The 23,913-nt window shown below is 37.0% G+C and overlaps 1 protein-coding gene across 21 annotated transcripts in view; it reads right to left on the bottom strand.

Annotated features, from left to right (window-relative positions):
• FER (FER tyrosine kinase) overlaps positions 1-23,913 on the bottom strand; it is a 458,023-nt gene that overhangs the window by 336,430 nt on the left and 97,680 nt on the right. For all 21 annotated transcript variants that reach the window (XR_015168399.1, XR_015168400.1, XR_015168396.1 and 18 more), the window contains 3 exons: positions 5,586-5,769; positions 3,357-3,494; positions 2,615-2,734 (listed from right to left, as the gene is read on the bottom strand). Coding sequence is in view for 15 of the 21 variants with exons in the window: in XM_086413354.1 (XP_086269480.1) it covers positions 2,615-2,734; positions 3,357-3,494; positions 5,586-5,769 (442 nt within the window). In the remaining 6 variants the exon portion in view is untranslated. The remainder of the gene's footprint in view (positions 1-2,614; positions 2,735-3,356; positions 3,495-5,585; positions 5,770-23,913) is intronic.

Raw genomic sequence — 23,913 nt, 5'->3', positions numbered from 1 at the left:
AGTACTGGAGGTTCAGCTTCAACATGAGTCCCTCCAATGAACACCCAGGACTGATCTCCTTTAGGATGGACTGGTTGGATCTCCTTGCAGTCCAAGGGACTCTCAAGAGTCTTCTCCAACACCACAGTTCAAAAGCATCAATTCTTCAGCGCTCAGCTTTCTTCACAGTCCAACTCTCACATCCATACATGACCACAGGAAAAACCATAGCCTTGACTAGACGGACACAGTAATGTCCCTGCTTTTAATATGCTGTCTAGGTCGGTCATAACTTTTCTTCCAAGGAGCAAGCGTCTATTAATTTCATGACTGCAGTCACCATCTGCAGTGATTTTGGAGCCCAGAAAAATAAAGTCAGCCACTGTTTCCATTGTTTCCCCATCTATTTGCCATGAAGTGATGGGACTGGATGCCATGTTCTTAGTTTTCAAAATGTTGAGTTTTAAGCCAATGTTTTCACTCTCCTCTTTCACTTTCATCAAGAGGCTCTTTAGTTCCTCTTCACTTTCTGCCATAAGGGTGGTGTCATCTGCATATCTGAGGTTATTGATATTTCTCCCAGCAATCTTGATTCCAGCTTGTGCTTCATCCAGCCCAGTGCTTCTCATGATGCACTCTGCATAAAAGTTAAATAAGCAGGGTGACAACATACAGCCTTTACGTACTCCTTTCCCAAATTGGAACCAGTCTGTTGTTCCATGTCCAGTTCTAATTGTTGCTTCCTGACCTGCATACAGGTTTCTTAAGAGGCAGGTCAGGTGGTCTGGTATTCCCATCTCTTGAAGAATTTTCCACAATTTATTATGATCCACACAGTCAAAGGCTTTGGCGTAGTCAATAAAGCAGAAATAGATGTTTTTCTGGAACTCTCTTGCTTTTTCCATGACCCAGCAGATGTTGGCAATTTGATCTCTGGTTCCTCTGCCTTTTCTAAAACCAGCTTGAACATCAGGAAGTTCACAGTTCACATATTGCTGAAGCCTGGCTTGGAGAATTTTGAGCATTACTTTACTAGTGTGTGAGATGAGTGCAATTGTGCGGTAGTTTGAGCATTCTTTGGCATTGCCTTTCTTTGGGGTCGGAATGAAAACTGACCTTTTCCAGTCCTGTGGCCACTGCTGAGTCTTCCAAATTTGCTGGCATATTGAGTGCAGCACTTTCACAGCATCATCTTTCAGGATTTGGAATAGCTCAACTGGGATTCCATCACCTCCACTAGCTTTGTTCATCATGATGCTTCCTAAGGCCGACTTGACTTTACATTCCAGGATGTCTGGCTCTAGGTCAGTGATCACATCATTGTGATTATTTGGATCGTGAAGATCTTTTTTGTACAGTTCTTCTGTGTATTATTGCCACCTCTTCTTAATATCTTCTGCTTCTGTTAGGTCCATACCATTTCTTTCGTTTATTGAGCCCATCTTTGCATGAAATGTTCCCTTGGTATCTCTAATTTTCTTGAAGAGATCTCTTGACTTCCCCATTCTATTGTTTTCCTCTATTTCTCTGCACTGGGCACTGAGGAAGGCTTTCTTATCTCTTCTTGCTATTCTTTGGAATTCTGCATTCAAATGGATATATCTTTCCCTTCTGCTTTGCCTTTAGCTTCTCTTCTTTTCACAGCTATTTGTAAGGCCTCCTCAGACAACTATTTTGCCTTTTTGCATTTCTTTTTCTTGGAGATGGTCTTGATCCCTGGCTCCTGTACAAGGTCACGAATCCCCGTCCATAGTTATTCATGCACTCTATCAGATCTAATCCGTTGAATCTATTTGTCACTTCCACTGTTAAATCGTAAGGGATTTGACTTAGGTTATACCTGAATGGTCTCATGGTTTTCCCTACTTTCTTCAATTTAAGTCTGAATTTGGCAATACAGAATTCATGATCTGAGCCACAGTCAGCTTCCAGTCTTGTTTTTGCTGACTGTATAGTTTCTCCATCTTTAGCTGCAAAGGATATAATCAATCTGATTTTGGTGACCATCGGGTAATGTCCATGTATAGAGTCTTCTCTTGTGTTGTTGGAAGAGGGTGTTTGCTATGACCAGTGCGTTCTCTTGGCAAAAGTCTTATTAGCCTTTGCCCCACTTCATTCTGTACTCCAAGGCCAAATGATAGTCTATAACAGTTATAATAGTCTATAAGTGTTATAACAATCTATAACAGAAGACATTTCTGCTTAAAGAGAAAACTGAAAAGTCAAATTTTTATAATAAATGCTTTTGACATCTGCAAGTCTCTTTTTATCTCTAATACTCATTGTCCTCATTTCCAAATATCTCTGCCATTTAAAGCATGAAATGGGGTTAAAAAATTATATAAATTTTGGAAAAAATAAAACGTTATTCTAATATTCTTATGTCATTAATAATTGGGCTAATGAATGTAACATCACACAGAATTTTTATTCTCAGAATTACCAAAATTAGTGATGATAATAGGTAAAGTTAACATATTTCTCACAACATTTTACTTTGACCAAACAAAAAGCAGTTCATTTTTAATTACTTTTCATTACTTTCAAGAAAACAAAAATTGGAATTTTAATCTGATAAAGTTAAACTATAAATAGTAACACTAATATTTAAGCTTCAGATTTTATAAATACTTACATTACTTGCAAACTTTCTGCTGTTAAATTATTCCACATAATCTCATTTGCCTGTAGATTTTCATTTTCTTCTAGTAAGGACGTATCAAACTCAATTTCTTGCTCCTTAGCAGCCGTTGTTCTAGTAAAGCATGCCAAACAATTTTGATCAATATGAATATCCTATCATAATATGTCTTAGTATACACTAAAGGCAGAATATTTGTTCTTATTTAAAATTATGTTAAGAAAGTAGAGCAAAAATAAATAGTATAAATCAAACTAAACCTTAGGCCTCAAAGATCTAGTCAAGTAATTTCAGCTTAGTTTCCTCATTTGTAGAATACAGGTATTAATCTGCTTTATTCCTTCTTTGATGATAATTAATTTAAAATAAGATGATGCATACATGAAAACATAATAAATGTAGTATCACTGTAAAATTTAACACAAACAGAAAACAATAGGTTTATTATTATTACATAATTGTTAAAAAGAAAATATTACTTCATGAATTAAATATGGGTTTAAGCAATGATGTAGTAACAACTGAAAAACTTTTAAAGATCATTATATAAATTAAATATCAAAAGTTATAATCACTGAGAAAGGACTTTGAAAATAATTAAAAACAGACTAATATGAAACAGCCTATGTCCTAACAAAGTTCGTCAATATTTCTTATTTTAATTCATTAAATAACACATGGCAAAAAATAATACTGTCAAAAATACTGAAAGAAGAATGAAAGTATCTATACATACCTATGAACATCTATGAAATTGTTGTATTCTGTGCTAGGGTCTATCTGTTCAACCGACATTTGAATCTCTTTATGAACGTTCACTATTTCCTCTGTAACAAGACTAGTTATCTGGCTGTATTCATCAAATATACCTTTTCTGAAAAGAAGAAAGTTTTACAACATTTTAAAGTTTTATCAGGGAAACACAGGCCCAGAAAGGATTTAGAACAATAGAACGATAAAAATAGAACAATAAAAAAGAAATGTAACGCCAGTTTTTACAGACGGTGGCTCCATGCACCACCTTATTTCCTTTACCTGGATAGTGAAGTAAACGGAGTATAAAAATGTATGCATTAACAATTTACATTTGATAGAACAGAATAATTGCAAATGATCTACAACATTATATTTTTCAACATCTATCTAACATACAAAAATGTAAGCCTGAACTGATCACTTGCTACTTGTAAACAGTACCACAGACAGGCTGATCCCGTCACATGACCTGTGGGTCAGATCCTGTGTCCAGAATGTTACTTTCACTGTGTGCGGCTTCCTCACAAGCCCTACCTCCTGGGTCTTCTCTTGCTCCTCAGCCTCTGTTCTTTTCCATATTATACTCAGAGTTTATCTGGCTTATATCTCCAATGACTTTTCAATCTCTTCTGACCACCAGTCAGTAGCAAAAACGATCGTAACAGTTATTACCCTAATGTAATAAGTGCAAAAAGAAAACTATTCTGTTGCAAAGACCCTAATCCTCAACTTGATAATGCTATGCTATAAAAATACACAACTGCTCATTTAGTAGCCTTAAAAAGTGTGGACAGACATGTTTATCCTGCATGTACCCAAATAAATATAAGACTCTGATTTTCTTTTCCAAAATCTTCAGTCACAAAAAGGAATCCTTACAAAATCTCTCGTATTTTGAAGAATTCTTTTACTTTATTTTGAATAGTGAAATACTATTTGGGTAAAAAAACAAAAAAATTAAATTCAAACTGCTTCAGGCAATGCTAATTTTGAATGATTACAGAAATCACCTGATAGATACAATTGAAAGAAAAGAGCTAGGTAGAAAAATTTAATTCAGATTTAGTAAATATCCTTGGAGCCTCACAGCTGGAAGTACTGGATGATATGAATGCAAAAGAGCCTCTCTAGACAATTCTTATAAAGCAATACAGTAAGTGGTTATAATGCTAACACTCATCTTTAAGACAAATTGGGGGAAAAAAGAAGTCTCCTAATGTTATATGAATGAGTGTGACAAAGGATTTAATTTTAGTGATATTATATTTTTAAATGCTAGATCTAAAAAAATTTACTAGACAGTAAAGATAATACACTTGTAAAATTATTAAATGTCTCTAAAGGATGTTCTCACAATGGTAAAGATACTGTTACTGAACATTCATATGGGGAGTTTGAGAAAACATTGATTCATAAAATGAAAGTAGGAAAGGAAATATAAATTTATAAGTCAATAATATGTAATTTAAAGAAGACATAACTAATTAAATACTTTAAGTAGGCATCTCACTGTTTTATCAATACCCTTAAATGCTGACATATTCAAGTTGACTAAAATCACTTTATCCTTTACTGGAAAAATGGGGACTCACCAGCATTAATAATGAGATGAAGTCTACCAGAGGGTGGTGTACGGAATTGATATGTATGGTACACATGTATGCATGTGAATTACTAACCAACACTGTTAGTTCCCTGAAGGCAAAAACTGTGCCCTACTCATCTCTACATCCCCAAGCACCAGTGTGCTTTGCATACAGACAATTCCAATAAACATGTGTTCACTGTAATCTCATACAACTAGAAGCAGGCAAATAAATGAATAAATAAATAATTTCCTTTGGGCTTATCAGATGCTCGAAATTTAAACATTCAGTGGTCTACAGATAGATATGCCATTTCCTTCTCCATCCACTTCTCAATGCTTATCAAAACAATGATTTTTTTTTTTCATTTAAATTTCCAGCTAACTGGAGCAAAACAAAAATATACAAAAAGAAGAGTGAGTGAGCATAAGATGAAGGGATACCAGACAGGAAAATCAAGAAGGACCGAGGGAGAAAAGGTCTGAAACACCCTCTGAGCTAGTCCAGTGACACAGCTTACAAAACAAAGACAAATTTTATACAAAACTTTTAACTAGGAGGAAAAAGCAATGCTACAATCACTTCAGGAAGGACGTTTATATCAAATGGGAAATGCAGCTTACAGTGCTTTTATCATTTCTTCTTGCATCTTTTGTAAGGAATCGAGAAGCAGAGGAAGCGTAGTGTCATAATACTGATTCTGATGAAGCTGTGCCCCTTTCAGTGCCAAAACATACTGATTATGCAACATATGGAGTTTCATTGTGGCTTTGTCGTAACGTTCCTTAGCCTTTTCAGTTTCTTTCCCTGAAAAAAAAAAAAAGTTGAATAAAGTTAAGAGATAATTTAAAAGTTCTATCTTCACTATATGCAAACTGAGTTACCACTAATTCATGTTATCTCACCCATTTTATGAATAATCAAAAGGCTACTGAACACATATTATGTTTATTTGTCAGTACTTTGTACAAAGGATGCTCTGAAGCCAGTGTACCCTGCAGGAGCTGTTTGATGAATAAAGGTCAATATACAATTTTTTTTGAAAAAGTGTACAGATATACGCTCCTTCTCATCTTCAAGGAGCTTACACCAAATGGAATGACAGTGCACGTGAAACTGCATAGCCAAGAGAACAAGAAAGTTTGTAAAAATGTTAAATTTGAAGGTCTACTTTTGAGATGTAAGTCAAGACCAGGGAAGTCAGAGGAGACTGTGGAGAAAACAGACCTTAAAAGATAAGGCAAGTCTGGAAAGGTATAAGAAAGACAGGAGAGACAATAATAGTTCCTTCACCTCACTCTCTTTCTCCATTTCTTCCTTCGTTTCATTCAATAAATATCATTACCTGCTCATCCCCAGGAACTGTGCTAGACATTGGGAATTCAGCATTTGGCAAAACAGAGTCTTTGACAATAGCCCATGGTCTGGTGATTTGGAATATTGAGTGAAAACATGGAGAGAATAAGCAATGTTACATAGGCAAGCAAATCAATAGCTCAAAGATAGCAAGTTTTGAGGAAACGAAGGAAATAAGCTGCATAGCTCAGATAGTTTTAGGTTGTGAATGACTTGAAGATCAAGCAGAGAAATTTAGACTTGATACAGAACAAGTCTAGAAGATGACAAAGTAATAAGAAATTTCTATGATTCCCTTACTAAAATCATTCAGAAAATATTTACAGGTTGACAATATAAATGAATGATGATACAAACAAATAAAAATTGTAAGCAGATCTTCAATTTTTGAAGCAAACGGAAAAAATATTTCTTGTCAATTATCTAGACTTCATAAAAAGTTTTTGCCCTCTATCCAAGGAGAGCTCACCAAATGAATCCTTCCCCCCAAATAAATCTTATGTTGAGAATTCTTGATGCAAGAGGTTTTTCTCTGCTTCCACTCTGTTTAGACTCAGCACCCATTTGGGTATTCCCTATAGACAGGAGTCTGAAAAGCATCTCCTGTTGGAGACAGCAATCCTACTGCTGGGCATACACACCGAGGAAACCAGAACTGAAAGAGACACGTGTACCCCAATGTTCATCGCAGCACTGTTTATAATAGCCAGGACATGGAAGCAACCTAGATGTCCATCAGCAGATGAATGGATAAGAAAGCTGTGGCACATATACACATTGGAGTATTACTCAGCCATTAAAAAGAATACATTTGAATCAGTTCTAATGAGGTAGATGAAACTGGAGCCGATTATACAGAGTGAAGTAAGCCAGAAAGAAAAACACCAATACAGTATACTAATGCGTATATAGGGAATTTAGAAAAATGGTAACAATAATCCTATATGCGAGACAGCAAAAGAGACACAGATGTATAGAACAGTCTTTTGGACTCTGTGGGAGAGGGAGAGGGTGGGATGATTTGGGAGAATGGCATTGAAACATGTATAATATCATGTAAGAAACGAGTCACCAGTCCAGGTTCGATGCAGGATACAGGATCCTTGGGGCTGGTGCACTTGGATGACCCAGAGGGATGGTATGGAGAGGAAGGTGGGAGGTGGGTTCAGGATGGGGAACACGTGTATACCCATGACGGATTCATGTTTATGTATGGCAAAACCAATCTAATATTGTAAAGTAATTAGCCTCCAGTTAAAATAAATAAATTTATATATTAAAAAAATATTTTCAAGTGAAAATTAAAAAAAAAAAAATCCCCAGCCCAGGGCCAAAAACAGAGAACCCAGAGTTTTTGCAAAGAGAGGAGGCATCAGACTTCCTCAGGCAGACCAACAGAATTGGAACAATTTTGTCTTTCTCATCACTCTGCTAATTCTGAAGAAAAGGAACCACATTCAGCTGGTGAAAAAGTGAACAAATCCTTCCAGCAAACTGGCATGTCTCTATTACCAACAAATTCTAGTGTTTCCAAACACTAGAACCATCACTGACTCCTCCAGGGAAGCTGCAGTGCGGCTTGACTTCTCCAGTTACAGACATTAGCTTGTTCGTGCACATGAGGATATTTTAATAATTATCCAAACTATTCATAAAATATTGCCCTGGATAACCTATTTCACTTTATAACATAAAGAACTCATTGATGAGAAAATAATTTAATCACTAGAGTGTCTTTCCTAAGCCCTTTCATAGCTGACTGGAAAGAAGTCCTAATACTACAGTAGGAGCAAATATATTAATTCAGTTCTGATCTGAAGGGATCAGAAAAAGGTAACACTAGCTATCAAAGAAGTAGGTTTTCTCACTTTCTGATTGCAACACACACAGTCCTGGAGTGGACTGCCATTCCCTTCTCCAGGGGATCTTCCCGACCCAGGGATCAAACCCAGGTCTCCCGCGTTGTAGACAGACGCTTTACCGTCTAAGCCACCAGGGAAGTCCATATTATTATATGCCACGAACTAGTAAATAATCATATAAAATTTTAAATATATAACTGAAATAAATTCATTTAAAACTTCTTATCCTTATTAAGAGAAGGATGCTGTGATTTTTTTAAAAAAAATTCTATCATCTGAATTTTTAATTTTTAAAAATGTTCATTCAGAAACCAATATATTTTTGTCCTCTGTTAATATAAATTCCTAAAGTGGTTGTAACTTACTTTGCATGACATGAAGGCTAATTTTTTAACTTAGCAATTAATAAGACACTTCAATAATAATAATCACAAATGATTTTAAACATTCTTAGGAACACATCTGCTTACAGGTTCAGTTACTTTAATCATTTCTTCATCGAATACTCTGTAAAAATAATTTGCCCATAAACATTGCTACTTAACATCCTTCTTGCAGAAATACATTTCCAAAAAAATCTCCAAAAGGCAGTACAATTGATACATCTATGATCAGTCCCGCAGCCTTCCTCTAAAAGAACAATCCCCTTTTCTACCAACCCACACAACTCAGGCAGAGACTCCCATATGAAGCTGTCACCTGAGATCCAAACTGTATACCCAATCAAACAGGAACAAATCTTTCAGCTGGGAGCTAAGTCACACTAATGCCTGAACACCTGCTGCAGTCAAAGTCCATGAAAATTTGCTGCAGAAATTGCCAGAGCAGCCCTTTCTAAGGTCCTTTTCTTAGAGCTGGTTCTGTTTGGGTTGGGTTTGGTTTCATCATTTTTAAGCAGATTTATGGTGCTCTTGCTTGATATTCAACAAATTCTGACAACAGATATGTCAAAATTTCACATACAATTAGGCAGTTAAATCAACTCCAAGTAATAAAGAAGTCTTTTAGAGTCCACATGGCCATAATCAGAAAACAAGGCAGCACTCTTTGGGGACTGTATTCTAACTGCATTCTAATTGTTTATTTTTATTGTAAGCTTCAAATTATAACTAGCAAATTCAATGAATTCCACATTTTTCCCCCTCCTTAAAAAATATTGCTTTCTTTGTATAAACTCTATTACTCCCAATTAATTACTTAGATATTTTTAGTATAATTTCAGGAGTTAAGCTTTTCACACAAACATTTTCATGGAGACATTTAAACCATTTAAACCACCCATCTGTCTTCCTATTTGTACAGATTTCTAAGCTGTACACGACCCATCTGTCTTTCTAGCTGGTATAGAAATGACTCACGAAATATGCCACACTTGGCTAAAATTTTATAATCCAAAATAATATTAGAAAACTTAAGAACCTCCCAGCTAATTCTTTTTTTTTTATCAGATATCCCTGGAGAAGGAAATGGCAACCCACTCCAGTACTCTTGCCTGGAAAATCCCATGGACGGAGGAGCCTGGTGGACTACAGTCCATGCGGTCATAAAGAGTCGGACACGACTGGGTGACGACACGGTTTATCAGATACAGTGTACGACCAACAATGTGAAGAAGGCTGTCATAGCAAAGTCTATGAACAGCTTACCAGTGGTCGTCTGCAAATGTAGAAAACAATTAAAAGCCTTTAAAAACATCCAAGGCAGAATCCATTATATTAAAATAATAATAATAATACATAAGATGAAAATTTCTTTTAAAATAGCTCTGGGTCTAACACTGAAACACACCAGGGGAACGTCTCGTGCAGCTTGCTGTCCCCCAGGCTCACAGACACCGTGCACTTGGCTATACGTGTGCACGCGCCCGGTACATCCTCCCTTGGAGACATTCACAAACGTTTCAAAAGCATCAAAAACATGCCGTCATTTGAAAAGAGAGTCTAGTGTACTTTTACTTGACTTGTTTTTAAAAATATTTAGGGTTCCAAAGAGACTATTTAAGTAAATTCAAGAAATAGTAATACTGTGTGAAAACCAGTTATAACTAAATTTTTTAAAATTCTATTCACTTAACAAAATATATTACAAAAAAACTATGTACCATGATTCCTGCTGCACAGCATTTTAGTTCAGGATATCTCAGATCAACATTATACTTTCCTAACTTTTAAATAACCATACCTTAGCTTAAAATTAATGTGGACTACACACAGTAAATAAATTCTCATGACAGACACAGAATCACACCTCTGGTGATGTATGCTTTTATTTTTTTTAACGACAACCAGCACTGAAGCAGGGCATGGACTCATTCTACGTGTCAATTATCAGGGAGAAAAACATCCAATTTTTCTTCCTCCACATAACAAAATTCACAAACAGACTAAATCACAATTCTTTTTCCTCCACTTGTTGACAAACCCATTTAATGTTTGTAATAACAGAGTGTGTAGACAACATGTCATGCCACAAACAATATTATGAAGCTAGCAAAACTCAATTATGGATGTTTGACATTTACAGGAGACAGGCTAGACTAGTCATTAAGTTAGTCTAGAAAGTCAAGTATTTTTTATTAAAAACCTCTGAAGCATTTACCATTTGTTAAATATTATGGTGAAAAGCCTCTGGGTAACAAATGAGAAGTGATTATTTTCCAAAAGTAAAGTGCCCGCAAGTAGTCTCTGCTTTGATGTGGATAAATAAATGTTTTATCACCTTACATTTTTCCTTTCTTTCAAAACATTCCTCAACTATACAATACTCATTACTCTGAGTAAGAGGAACATGAACAAGAATTCATCTTAACTTACAAGTCACTCCGCCCAAACGTCTGCACGTGTCTTTTTCTCATGGAAGCTAAAGTGGAAACAAGTATCTATGTGGGAACCATGAATAAGCTATCTATTTTACTCAGTGATGTTCTGACAACAACAAAGTTAAGAAGTCACTTTTCATCTCGGTTTCTCCTTTGATTAGCTGTACAATCCAAGCATGTCATTTAATATAAACTTCAGCTTTTAATTTTTAATCCTGGGAGTTAAATTGTCTGCCCTTCTCAATCCACTGGGTTGTGATGGAAATTAAATGGCAGAAAACTGTCAAACGCACAGTTAATAACAAAGAAGACAGAATTCGGGCAGCGGAAAACAACCTTTTTGATTGTATGTTCCTGTAAGGTATTAAAAAATATGAGATGCATCCATACTAGTACAACAGAACTTTATGTATCAATCAAGAAATATTTATTGAAATGCATTACAGGTTTTAGACTGTTCAAAGAACTAAAATAGTGATATTTTAAAATTCAATATAAAATAGCTTTAAAAAGCAAGCTCCCTAGCTCTGTGCAATGTCATTTCCTTGTACAGAGTGACTGCTAGATTCAATTGACCCTCAGTCTTTTAATAACCTACAAACTGAATGATATTTCATGGTCAAATCTATATTCCTAATAACAACGCTATGAATGGGGGATTCTGAGCAGCTACAATAGGGGCAGCTGCATAATTCTGAATCTCCCACATATTATCTAAGAATATAACAAAGAACAAAGAGAAAAACAAATGAAACCTGCACCCTCAGTACAACAGAGAATGTTCAAAGTTTAAATCTGCAGCGACTAGAAAAATAAACATCAAATCTTTTAAAATGATCTTGCATCCTCCCACTGCAAGCCTTCATGGGCACCAAAGACTGTTCTGGGGGGGAAAAAGGGAAAAGAAAAATGCACGGAAGAGAAAAGAGAGACATACAAGAGCTAGCAGTATGCCTAAGACTCATCTAAAACCACCATCAGAATATGGAGGTCTACCCTACATGTGAAAATACTGAAAAAGTGTAATGGCTGATCACAGAACTGACCTCGAGACAGGGACTTTAAAATGCACGTGAAAGACAAGAGACGTAGTCTTAGAAAGGTGATTCTTTAGAGGGAGGAATGGTAACACGAAGGAACTGTGAAAAGGGAGAAAGGAAAAAATCCTACAGAAAAGCAAACAAAAATGTAAGGAAGCATATTTCTGTCACAAAAGTGAAAGGCATGAGACTGTACCCTACTCAGCAAGCTAAAAAGTTGGGTTGCCTCAATTTCATGGATGCGGGCAAAAGACACAAGACTCGGGACAGAGACAAAGAATAGTTTACTTCTCAGTTTATTTATGAGTAGCTACAATATCACTGGGAGAAGGCAATGGCACCCCATCCAGTACTCTTGCCTGGAAAATCCCATGCATGGAGGAGCCTGGTAGGCTGCAGTCCATGCGGTCGCTAAGAGTCGGACACGACTGAGCAACTTCACTTTCACTTTTCACTTTCATGCACTGGAGGAGGAAATGGCAACCCACTCCCGTGTTCTTGCCTGGAGAATCCCAGGGAATCCCAGAGAATCCCCGTCTATGGGGTCGCACAGAGTCGGACACGACTGAAGTGACTTAGCAGCAGCAGCAGCAGAATATCATCATTTGTGGAAAAAAAGACTATAAACAAAGTCAAACAACAACCAACAGACTCACAGAAAATTTGTGTCCCATGTATAACAGAAAAGGGACTATTCACTGTAATATATCTTTAAATTCTTTAAATTATAGGGAAAAAAATTGAACTTCAATTTTAAAAAATGGGCAAAAGAATTCACTAAAAATTACTTTTAAATGGCCTTTAAAGATATGAAAAGATGTTCAACCTCACTCATAGTAGAAGAAATGTAAATTAAAATTACCTACCAAATTAACAAACACTGTTCTGACAATGATGTGGAGAAATCAATACTCTTATACATAGTTGGTGGGAATGTAAATTGGTATAATTTTTATAGAAGGAAATCTGGCAATATCTAACAAAACTACACACACATTTATATTGTTACCCTACATTCACACTTTTAGAAATTTATACTTAAGGTACTGCTTCATAAATAAAGATATTGCTTCAACAATTAAAGAAAAAACTTTATGTACAAGTTTACTCATGGTAGTAGTGTAAATAATTTAAAAAAACTGAAACATGCCCATGCATAAAAAAGTGCTTGAATAACTTATAATAAAGTGCTACACAGCAGTTAAAAAGAATAACAAAGAAATCTACAAACTGAAATATTGTGATCTTTCGGGACACAATGTCAGGTGGGAAAACAAAATGAAAAAGCATATCATAATATTACGATTTTTATATAAGAAATAAAGAGAAATGATGGAGATATTCTCTAAGAATATAGTTCTATACAGTTCTGACTTTTGGAACCATTAATGTCTAACCATGGAACAACAGACTGGTCCCAAATAGGAAGAGAAGTATGTCAAGGCTGTATATTGTCACCCTGCTGATTTAACTTATATGCAGAGTACATCATGAGAAATGCTGGGCTGGATGAAGCACACACTGGAATCAAGATTGGAGGGGAGAAATATCAATAAACTCAGATATGCAGATGACACCACCCGTATGTATGGCAGAAAGTGAAGAAAAACTAAAGAGCCTCTTGAGGAAAGTGAAAGGGGAAAGTGAAAAAGTTGGCTTAAAGCTCAACATTCAGAAAATGAAGATCATGGCATCTGGTCCCATCACTTCATGGCAAATAGATGGGGAAACAGTGGCTGACTTTTTTTTTTTTTGGCTTCAAAATCACTGCAGATGGTGACTGCAGCCATGAAATTTAAAAGACACTTAGTCCTTGGTAGGAAAGTTATGACCAACCTAGACAGCATATTAAAAAGCAGAGACATTACTTTGCCAACAAGGGTCTGTCTAGTCAAGGCTATGTTTTTCCTGTAGTCATGTACGGATGTGAGAGTTGGACTATAAAGAAAGCTGAGCGCCAAACTGTGGTGTTGGAGAAGACTCTTGAGAGTCCCTTGGACTTCAAGGAGATCCAACCAGTCCACCCTAAAGGAAATCAGTTCTGAATATTCATTTGAAGGACTGATGCTGAAGCTGAAACTCCAGTACTTTGGCCACCTGATGTGAAGAAATGACTCATTTGAAAAAACCCTGATGTTGGGAAAGATTGAGGGCAGGAGGAGAAGGAGACAACAAAGTATGAGATGGTTGGATGGCATCACCAACTCAATGGACATGAGTTTGACTAAACTCTGGGAGTTGGTGATGGACAGGGAAGCCTGGCATGCTGCAGTTCATGGGGTTGCAAAAAGTTGGACACGACTGAGCAACTGAACTGAACTGAACTGAATGTTTAATCATTAACAAAATAAATTAAGTCAACTAGGGTAAGAGAGGAAATGCAACTTAAAATGGGAGACAATAGAAACAAAAGTGGTGCCAGAGAAGACTCCTGAGAGCCCCTTGGCTTTGGTGCCAGAGAAGACTCCTGAGAGCCCCTTGGCTTTGGTGCCAGAGAAGACTCCTGAGAGCCCCTTGGCTTTGGTGCCAGAGAAGACTCCTGAGAGCCCCTTGGCTTTGGTGCCAGAGAAGACTCCTGAGAGCCCCTTGGCTTTGGTGCCAGAGAAGACTCCTGAGAGCCCCTTGGCTTGCAAGATCAAACCAATCAATCCTAAAGGAGATCAACCCTGAGTATTCTTTGGAGGGACAGATCCTGACGCCCTAATACTTCAGCCACCTGATGTGAAGGGCAAACTCATTGGAAAAAGACCCTGATGCTGAGAAAGATTGAGGGCAGGAGGAAAAGGGAGAAGGGGAAGACAGAGGATGAGATGTTGGGTGGCATCACCGATTCAATGGACATGAGTTTGAGCAAGCTCCAGGAGTAGGAAAGCACAGAGAAGCCTGGCGTGCTGCAGCGCACAGAGTTGCAAAGAGTCAGAATGACTGAGCAACTGGACAACAAGAAACAAGAACCAAACTGTTTTCCCCAGTTTGTAATGTAAATAGTGGGGGGAAAAAATTAATCCAAGTAATCTGGCAAACAATATCTGACCACAGTGGAAGACAAAAGGCAAAAAGCTCTAAACAAATACTGAACTACAGTAGGCAGATTTCTTTTTTTCAGAGGCATAAGTTAGCAATTCTGAAATCACCTTTTAGGACTGAACAGGTAAGTAGACTGTAAATAATAGCAGCCAGGTTTCTCACTGTCAAAGAAGGAGATTACAAATATGTAAATTGGAAAAGACAGAATGAACTGTTTGGTGTTTGAGTAGAATTAGAAGTATCAATGTGAATACTTCAGTATCAATATAGACAGAGCAACAGACACAGACACAGGCACAGAGGTATGCGTGTGTGTGTGTGTGCACTTGCTGATTTCCTATCTCCGTCTACTGAAAGGACTGAGAACAAAGACATCCCAGCAGCGATGAGCACACCCAGTGCCAAATACTGGTTTTTAACTATCATCTTCCACTAAGTGAAAGCTACAGATCCTTAGAGAAATGAAGCAAAACCCAGGACAGGAAAAGTATAACATGAGCCAGAAAATAAGTGTTCAATAAATAACAGGAACATGCCAAAAAGACAGAGGAACCAGTTTTCAGCTTCCTTCTCATGTACAGAGAAAACGATAAAGTTGTAAAACATTAATATTTGTAGAACATGGCTGAAGTATATATGAGAATTCTTTGTATTAATCTTCCAAAATTTCTGTTGTTCCAAAATAATGTCAAAATTAAAAATAGAAAGTTGTAAAAACTCATTAAAGCTCATAAGTATCTAAATGTTCATTATATCTAAAAATTCAGTTATTTAGCCTAGAGATAAAAAGTCTCAGTGACAGGAAAAAAACTTGGTTTTAATATGTATGTTTCACAGCAGGTATACTTACACAATAAGAAAAATTAATAAAGACGGCAGAAACACTTTTTTATGATCCTTTTGTTGGTAGTTCTGCTGTTTAAAGCGATCCCCAGCGCTGTGCCGAAGTGCCGCCTGGTGCTTTTGTGCTCAGGAAGCCTGTGATGTCTTACGGAGCAAATGTGTGTCAGACAGCCCTGCTGAGCCATGAATCACAACACTGCTAGCTGTGAGTTTAATATCGATGAGTAAACAATATACATTGAAGAAGGTGTCTTTAAACAGAAGCACACAAAAAATGAAGTGGTGTATTGATCAACTGTCAAAAATGCTGGGACCCTGCTTGCTGTTGCTGCTAAGTCGCTTCAGTCGTGTCCGACTCTGTGTGACCCCACGGACTGCAGCCCACCAGGCTCCCCCGTCCCTGGGATTCTCCAGGTAAGAACAGCGGAGTGGGTTGCCATTTCCTTCTCCAATGCATGAAAGTGAAAAGTGAAGGTGAAGTCGCTCAGTCGTGTCGGACTCTTCGTGACCCCACGGACTGCAGCCCACCAGGCTCCTCCATCCATGGGATTTTCCAGGCAAGAACACTGGAGTGGGGTGCCAGTGACCCTGCTTAAAGAGATCCAATTTCTTATGTTATCCTCACCCAAGGCAATGATTCAGTAATCAGCTAATGCTAATTTAGTATTCACATTGATTTCATAGAATGTAACTACCACAAATAACAAGAATCAATGGTGTATATATACCCAGAATTTGACCACTTCTCATCACCTCTGCTGCTGCCAGCCAGGTCCAAGAAAGCACTGAGCCCTTTCCTGGATCACTCCAGTAGCCTAGAAGTAATCGTACCTCCATCCCTCCCCAACCACTCATATTATTCTCAACAAAGCTGCCAGAATTCTACTCCTAAAACTTAAGTTCATGTCGTTCCTTTGCTCAAACCCTCCAATGGCTTTCCACTAGCAAAGTGAAAGTCCCTCAGTCGTGTCCGACTCTTTGTGACTCCACGGACTATACAGTCCATGGAATTCTCCAGGCCAGAATACTGGAATGGGTAGCCTTTCCCTTCTCCAGGGGATCTTCCCAACCCAGGTCTCCCACATTACAGGTGGATTCTTTACCAGTTGAGCCACCAGGGAAGCCCAAGAACATTGGAGTGGAAGCCTATCCCTTCTCCAGTGGATCTTCCTGACCCAGGAATCGAACCGGGGTCTCCTGCATTGCAGGCAGATTCTTTACCAACTGAGCTACAGGGAAGCCCCAGCAAGACCCCACATAACCTGTGCCTCCCTTCCACCCACCACCGTTCCGCCTCTCCATTCTCATCTCGTACCTCCACACCTTTCCTTTACCAGCCCCTCAGTTCCAGCCACACAGGCATCTATGCTCCTCAGAGGCTCCAGACACGATCCCATCTCAGGGGCTGTGCTTCCACATGTCCCTCTGGAGTACAGATAAGCACATGTTCACTCCCTCACTTGCAACCTTCATTTAAATGTTTTTCTTTGTGACACCTAAGTTGATCATCCTCTACATCCTATCTACCTACCAGGTTTCCTCCATCACATCTTTCATCACCTGACACACTGTATGTTTCATTTCCTTATTTTCTCATTAGCTAGCTTCTGCTCTAAAACACAAGCTCCAAGAGGCAGGGATTTCCTGTGCTCTGTTATCTACAATATCACTTATACAAATAACAGTGCCTGGTAAATAACAAGAAAATGTACAAATTGATATAGTTGTTATTTTCTTTAAGTAAACTTAAATAATTTTTTAAATTAAAAGTTATAGAAAGATTACAGTTTTACCTTCTGCATCTGTTTATATCATCTTTCTAGTAATCAAGTCCAAAACTAATATTGTTAAGGAGCTCACCTACAAAATATAGAGGAAAATCAGCAAAAGAATATAACTTCTCTTAATCTTGTTGTATATGAAACTTAGCTTTATTTACTTAATAAAACTAAGCAAAGTAGGGACAAATCAAATTATTGTTCTTTCATATTATTTTTAGGAAGTTATCTGCAGAATATAAATGAATCACGTAGCATATCCTATCCCACATAATATTTCAGCATCTGATGCAAATATTATAACTGTCATTCCAATTTATACAGCTTTAACCCAATGTAAATTAGATTAATAATTAAGAGTGCCATTATTCCTTATGACTTTGTAAAAGTCCTATCATATTAAGTTCCATACACTGAAAAACATTCATGCCATAAGTTAGCTGTTGATATATATAAATAAGTAGATCCAAAAAAAGAGAAAAACCACCCACTTTCAGTTCATTTCAATAGACCAATAACCAACAAAGATAGCCTGAACTCTATTTTGGTCTTTAGTAAATTCTGTATTCAAAACACATTTCTTCCATATGTTGAACTGAGAGGTAATTTGAATTTCAGAGTATTTTCCTAGAGGACCTCCATACATCATTCATACATGATTCTGAATTTTTTAAATCCCCAATATTTAGAGGTTATCAAATAAGAAAGCCAATTGCCATTCTTAGTAGACTCAAGGAAATCAACTAAAAGAGCTTTTCCTAAGTTTCATTCATTTTTAAGATTTAGATTTGTTTAAACACAAATTCAACCATCTGTCTCAAGTCTGGGCTCATTTCAAACTGGTTTTCATAATTAAAGTACTCCAGAGAGACAACTCAATGGATCTAATCACTTTTAATTGGCTATAATATATCACAGAACCATTCGTAATGCATGAAGAGGCAATTTAAGAAAATCTACTTTCCCATTACAGAAAATTTTACTTTTGAATGAGACTTACAAGTAATCCCCCACAGCTCAAGCAATAGACAGGCTCGTACTCTGTCTGCTTTGGGTAAGTGAGGGCTTGTTGATAATCAGGCATTTTACCAATGCTTTAGTTTTCCTCTCTGTTTCTCATAGAGAAGAAAATAATTTGAAAAAGAGTTTGTTTCCTCTCTCTTGTTATAAAAGCTGATGAAGAATGTTCCTCACAAGCTTCTCCAGACTGACTGGTAAGGGCATGTATAGTGTGGAAGAGTTCGTCCTGTCTTTTCTGAATATGATATGCACAAAGCAGACACACTGAGACTCCCACCCATGTACGAGAAGCCCCACAAATGTCTTTGTGGGTATTCTGAGGCTTAGTAAATATAAAACCATTAGTGTAATTCTAGCTATAAGAATACACAGCTGTGAAGCAGTTGTTCTGAATATCTTTTCCGATATTTCAATATATCTTTGAGCAAACTATAGAACTTCAAAGGAGAATCATATTTAAATTCACTTAATTCAATACTATATAGCATTCCTTATATTTTATAAAACTAGCATGCATTTACTCTTTAGAAGTATTTTTTAACTTTGAAAAAGGTACTAACATGGCGTACAAACAAGGCTGTGCATGTAAGTATGCAGATAAAGATGACACATATTTTCTACAATATTAACAAGATGACAGTGAAACAAACAAAATCTGGGAATGAAGAAACTCATTCAACTTTACCAACATATGAGACAGAATGATAAAGTCCACTAAGACTCTAAAACTTAGGTGAATGTGCCAAGTAGATATATGGAAGATTGAAGAAAAGACCCAAATCATAATTATTCAGGCAAATCTCTAATACCTGAGATGAAAAATACAGTGCATGAAGTTAAAAGCAGGTTAGACACTGCAGAAGACAAGATTAGTAGAACTGTAGACATAACCATACAAGCTAACCAACATGAAAGAGAAATAATACAGAACAAGGGGGAAAGTAAACAGACCATCAGAAGGCTGTAAGCAAATACAAACTGCATAACGCACACGTACTGCAGTCGCTGAAGGAAACGAGACAGAAACGTAGACAGAAAATATACATGAAGAAATAATGGCTGAAAGTGTCCCAAAGTTGATAAAATTTATAAACTTTCAGATATAAGAAGCTCAAAACCCATAAATACAAAAAAATCACATAAAGGAATATCAGAATAAAATTCCTCAAAATCAATAATAAATAAAAGGAAATCCTAAAAGCTGCCAAAGAAATACAAACCATGTACAGCCACAAAGAAAATGATTAGAATAGATTTCTCCTTCAGAGCAACAAAGGGCAACATCCTTAAAGACCTAACAAGAAAAAAAAAAAAACCTGCCAAGAAAAATTCTATACCCAACAAAATATATTTCCAAAAAAAAAGGTGAAATGAAATCTTTTTTAGATGTACAAAAGCTGAATTTACCACTTGTAGACTTTGTTGTTGTTCAGTTGCTAAGTAGTATCCGACTCTCTGCAACCCTATGAACTGCAGCACACCAGGCTTTTCTGTCCTTCACTATCTCCCAGAGTCTGGCTCAGCTCATGCTCATTGAGTCGGTGATGCCATCCAACCACCTCATCCTCTCTCGCCCCCTTCTCCTTCTGTCCTCAATCTTTCCCAACAACAAGGTCTTTTCCAGTGAGTTGGCACTTTGCATCAGGTGGCCAAAGTATCAAAGTTTCAGCTTCACTATCAGTCCTTCCAATGAATATTCACTGTTGATTTCCTTTAGAATGGACTGGTTTGATCTTGCTGCTGTCCAAGGGACTCTCAAAAGTCTTCTCCAACACCACAGTTCAAAAGCATCACTTCTTTGGTGCTCAGCTTTCTTTATGGTCCAACTATCACATCCATACATGACTACTAAAAAACCATAGCTTTGACTATACGGATCTTTGTTGGCAAAGTGTTATCTCTGCTTTTTAATACATTGTCTAGGTTGGTCATAGTTTTTCTGCCAAGATGGAAGTGTCATAATTTCATAAGATCCATATAGTCAAAGCTATGGTTTTTCCAGTAGTCATATATAGATGTGAGAGTTGGACCATAAAGCAAGCTAAGCACCAAATAAGTGATGCTTTTGAACTGTAGTGTTGGAGAAGACCCTTGAGAGTCCTTTGGACAGCAAGAAGATCAAACCATAATTTCAAGGCTTCGGTCACCATCCACAGTGATTTTGGAGCCCAAGAAAATAAAATCTGCCACCGTTTCTACTTTTTCCCCATCTATTTGCCACAAAGTGATGGGACTGGTTGCCATGATCTTCAGCTTTTGAATGTTGAGTTTTAAGCCAGCTTTGTCACTTTCCTCTTTCACCTTCATCAAGAGGCTCTTTAGTTACTCTTTGCTTTCTGCCAATATAGTGGCCTCATCTGCATATCTGAGGTTGACAGTTCTCCCAGTAGTCTTGATTCCAGCTGTGCTTCATCCAGCCCGGCACTTCACATGCTGTACTCTGTGTAGAAGTTAAATGGGCAAGGTGACAATATACAGCCTCGACATACTCTTTTCCCATTTGGAACCAGTCAACTGTTCTAAAACCAGTCAACCAGTTCTAACTGTTGCTTCTTGACCCACATACAGGTTTCTCAAGAGACAGGGAAGACAGTCTGGTACTCCCATCTTTTTAAGAATCTTCCACAGTTTGTCATGATCCACACGGTCAAAAGCTTTAGTGTAGTCAATCAAGCAGATGTTTTTCTGGAATTCCCTTGCTCTCTCTATGATCCAATGAATGTTTGCAATTTGATCTCAGCTTGTACATCTGGAAGTTCTCGGTTCACATACTGCTGAAGCCTAGCTTGAAGGATTTTGAGCATTACCTTGCTAGCATGTGAAAAGAGCACAGTTTGTGGTAGTTTGAGCATTCTTTGGCATTGTCTTTCTTTGAAACTGTAATGAAAACTGACCTTTTCCAACCCTGTGGCCACTGCTGAGTTTTCCAAATTTGATGACATGTTGAGTGCAGCACTTTAACAGCATCATCATTTAGGATTTGAAATAGCTCAGCTGGAATTTTATCACCTCCACTAGCTTTGTTGGTAGTAATGCTTCCTAAGGCCGACTTGACTTCATGTTCTAGGATGTCTGGCTCTAGGTGAGTGACCACACCATCGTGGTTGCCTCAGTCAGTAAGACCTTTTTTGTATAGTTCCGCATAGTCTTGCTACCTCCTCTTAATCTCTCCAGCTTCTGTTAGGTCCTTGCTGTTTCTGTCCTTCCTCATGTCCATCTTTCCATGAAATGTTCCCTTGGTATCTCCAATTTTCTTGAAGGGATCTCTAGTCTTTCCCATTCTACTGTTTTCCTCTACTTCTTTGCAATGTTCATTTAAGAAGGCCTTCTCATCTCTCCTTGCTGTTCTCTGGAGCTCTGCATTCAGTTGGGTATAATCAATTGATTATATATTCTTTGCAGCCGAAGATGGAGAAGCTCTATACAGTCAGCAAAAACAAGACCAGGAGCTGACTGTGGCCCAGATCATGAACTCCTTATTGCCAAATTCAGGCCAAATTGAAGTAGAGAAAACCACTAGCCCATTCAGGCATGACCTGAGTCAAATCTCTTATGATTATAGAAGGGAGGTGATGAATAGATTTAAGGGTTTAGATCTGGTAGACAGACTGTCTGGCAAACTATGGACAGAGATTCGTAACACTGCAGAGGAGGCAATAACCAAAACTATCACGAAGAAAACAAAATGCAAGAAGGAAAACGGGTTTATCTGAGAAGGCTTTACAAATAGCTGAGAAAAGAAGAGAAGTAAAAGGCAAGGGAGTAAGGGAAAGATATACTCAACTGAATGTAGAGTTCCAGAGAAAAGCAAGGAGAGAAAAGAAGGCCTTCTTAAATGAACAAGTAAAATGATACCAGATGGAATAAAGAATTCTATGAAAGATGACTACATGGATAAATATATAAGATGCTTTAATATAATTTTAAAGATATCTGACTAAACAAAAACAGAAATATTAACAATATAGTATAAAGTTAAAAACATATGCAAAAGTAAAATACATCACAACAATAGCACAAACACAGGAATCATACCAGTGTCAGGATTCCTTGTTGTACAAGGTGATACACTGCCACTTGAAGGTATACTATGGTAAAATAAACATAAAATACCAAAACGGTTATAGCTAATGAGACAACAAAGGAGATATGACAACAAAGAGAATCTTAGGAAATTTTTTCAATTAATTCAGAAGAAGGAAGAAAAAAGGAAAAGTACAAGGAAGAACAATGGAACAAGGGGAAAGAAATTGCAAGATGACAAATTTAAACCTAACACTGTCAAAATCAATCCCATTGTAGTCTAACCATCCCAATTAAAAGGTAGAGACTATCAAGATAAAATAGCAAGACCTCATTATATGTGCTTATCAGCAACGTAGGTCAACTATAAAGACTAAAAAATGCTGAAGTGAAAGGATTAAAAAAATACCATGTAAACATTAATCAAAATATCTAATATTAATATCAGAACAAATAACACAGTAAAGAATAATACCAGGGATAATAAAGGTCATTTCATATGAGAGAAAGGTCAGAGCATTAGGAGGGAACAACAATCATGACGGCTGCTTACACTCAATAGCAAGTTTCAAAACTCATTAAGCAAAAAACTGACAAAACTTCGAGAAGAGACAAACACAACCACACTGGGAGATTTCAGTCGCCCTCTCTCAATAATCGAGAGAGCAGGTAAACGAGTATCAGTGAGAACATAGCTTTTAATAATACTGTCAACCACCTGGCCCACGCCAACAGTATAGACCACTGCAAGCAGCAACAGCAGAATACACGTTCTTATAAAGTGCACACGAAGCATTTACCAAGATAAACCAACTGTGGACCTTATAAAATATATTCATAAGTGTAAAAGGAATAAAATCATAAAAAAATTCTCAGAACAAGTGAAATTAAATTATTAATCAAAAATAGAGACTTTTTTAAATGTCAAAACTTAGGAAACAGTACATTTCTAAATAACCTGTGGATGAAAGGGAAAAAAAACAAAAACAAAAGAAATATTTGAAGTATTTTGAACTAAACAAAAATGACGGCATAATACATACAAATTTATGGAATGTTGTTAAAACACTACTTAGGGAAATTCATAGCACTAAATGCCTATATTAGAAAAGAAGACAATTCTCAAATCAATGATCTTTGTTTCCACATTAAAAAAAAAAACAGACAAACTGGTGCAAATAAAG

This window comes from Bos grunniens, chromosome 7, assembly GCF_055505025.1.
Source record: "Bos grunniens cultivar Pamir isolate PY7600 chromosome 7, Bosgru_T2T1.0, whole genome shotgun sequence".
In the NCBI taxonomy this organism is placed as follows: domain Eukaryota; kingdom Metazoa; phylum Chordata; class Mammalia; order Artiodactyla; family Bovidae; genus Bos; species Bos grunniens.
The sequence above is the reverse complement of the archived record's forward strand: the minus strand, read 5'-3'. Positions and strand labels throughout refer to the sequence as shown.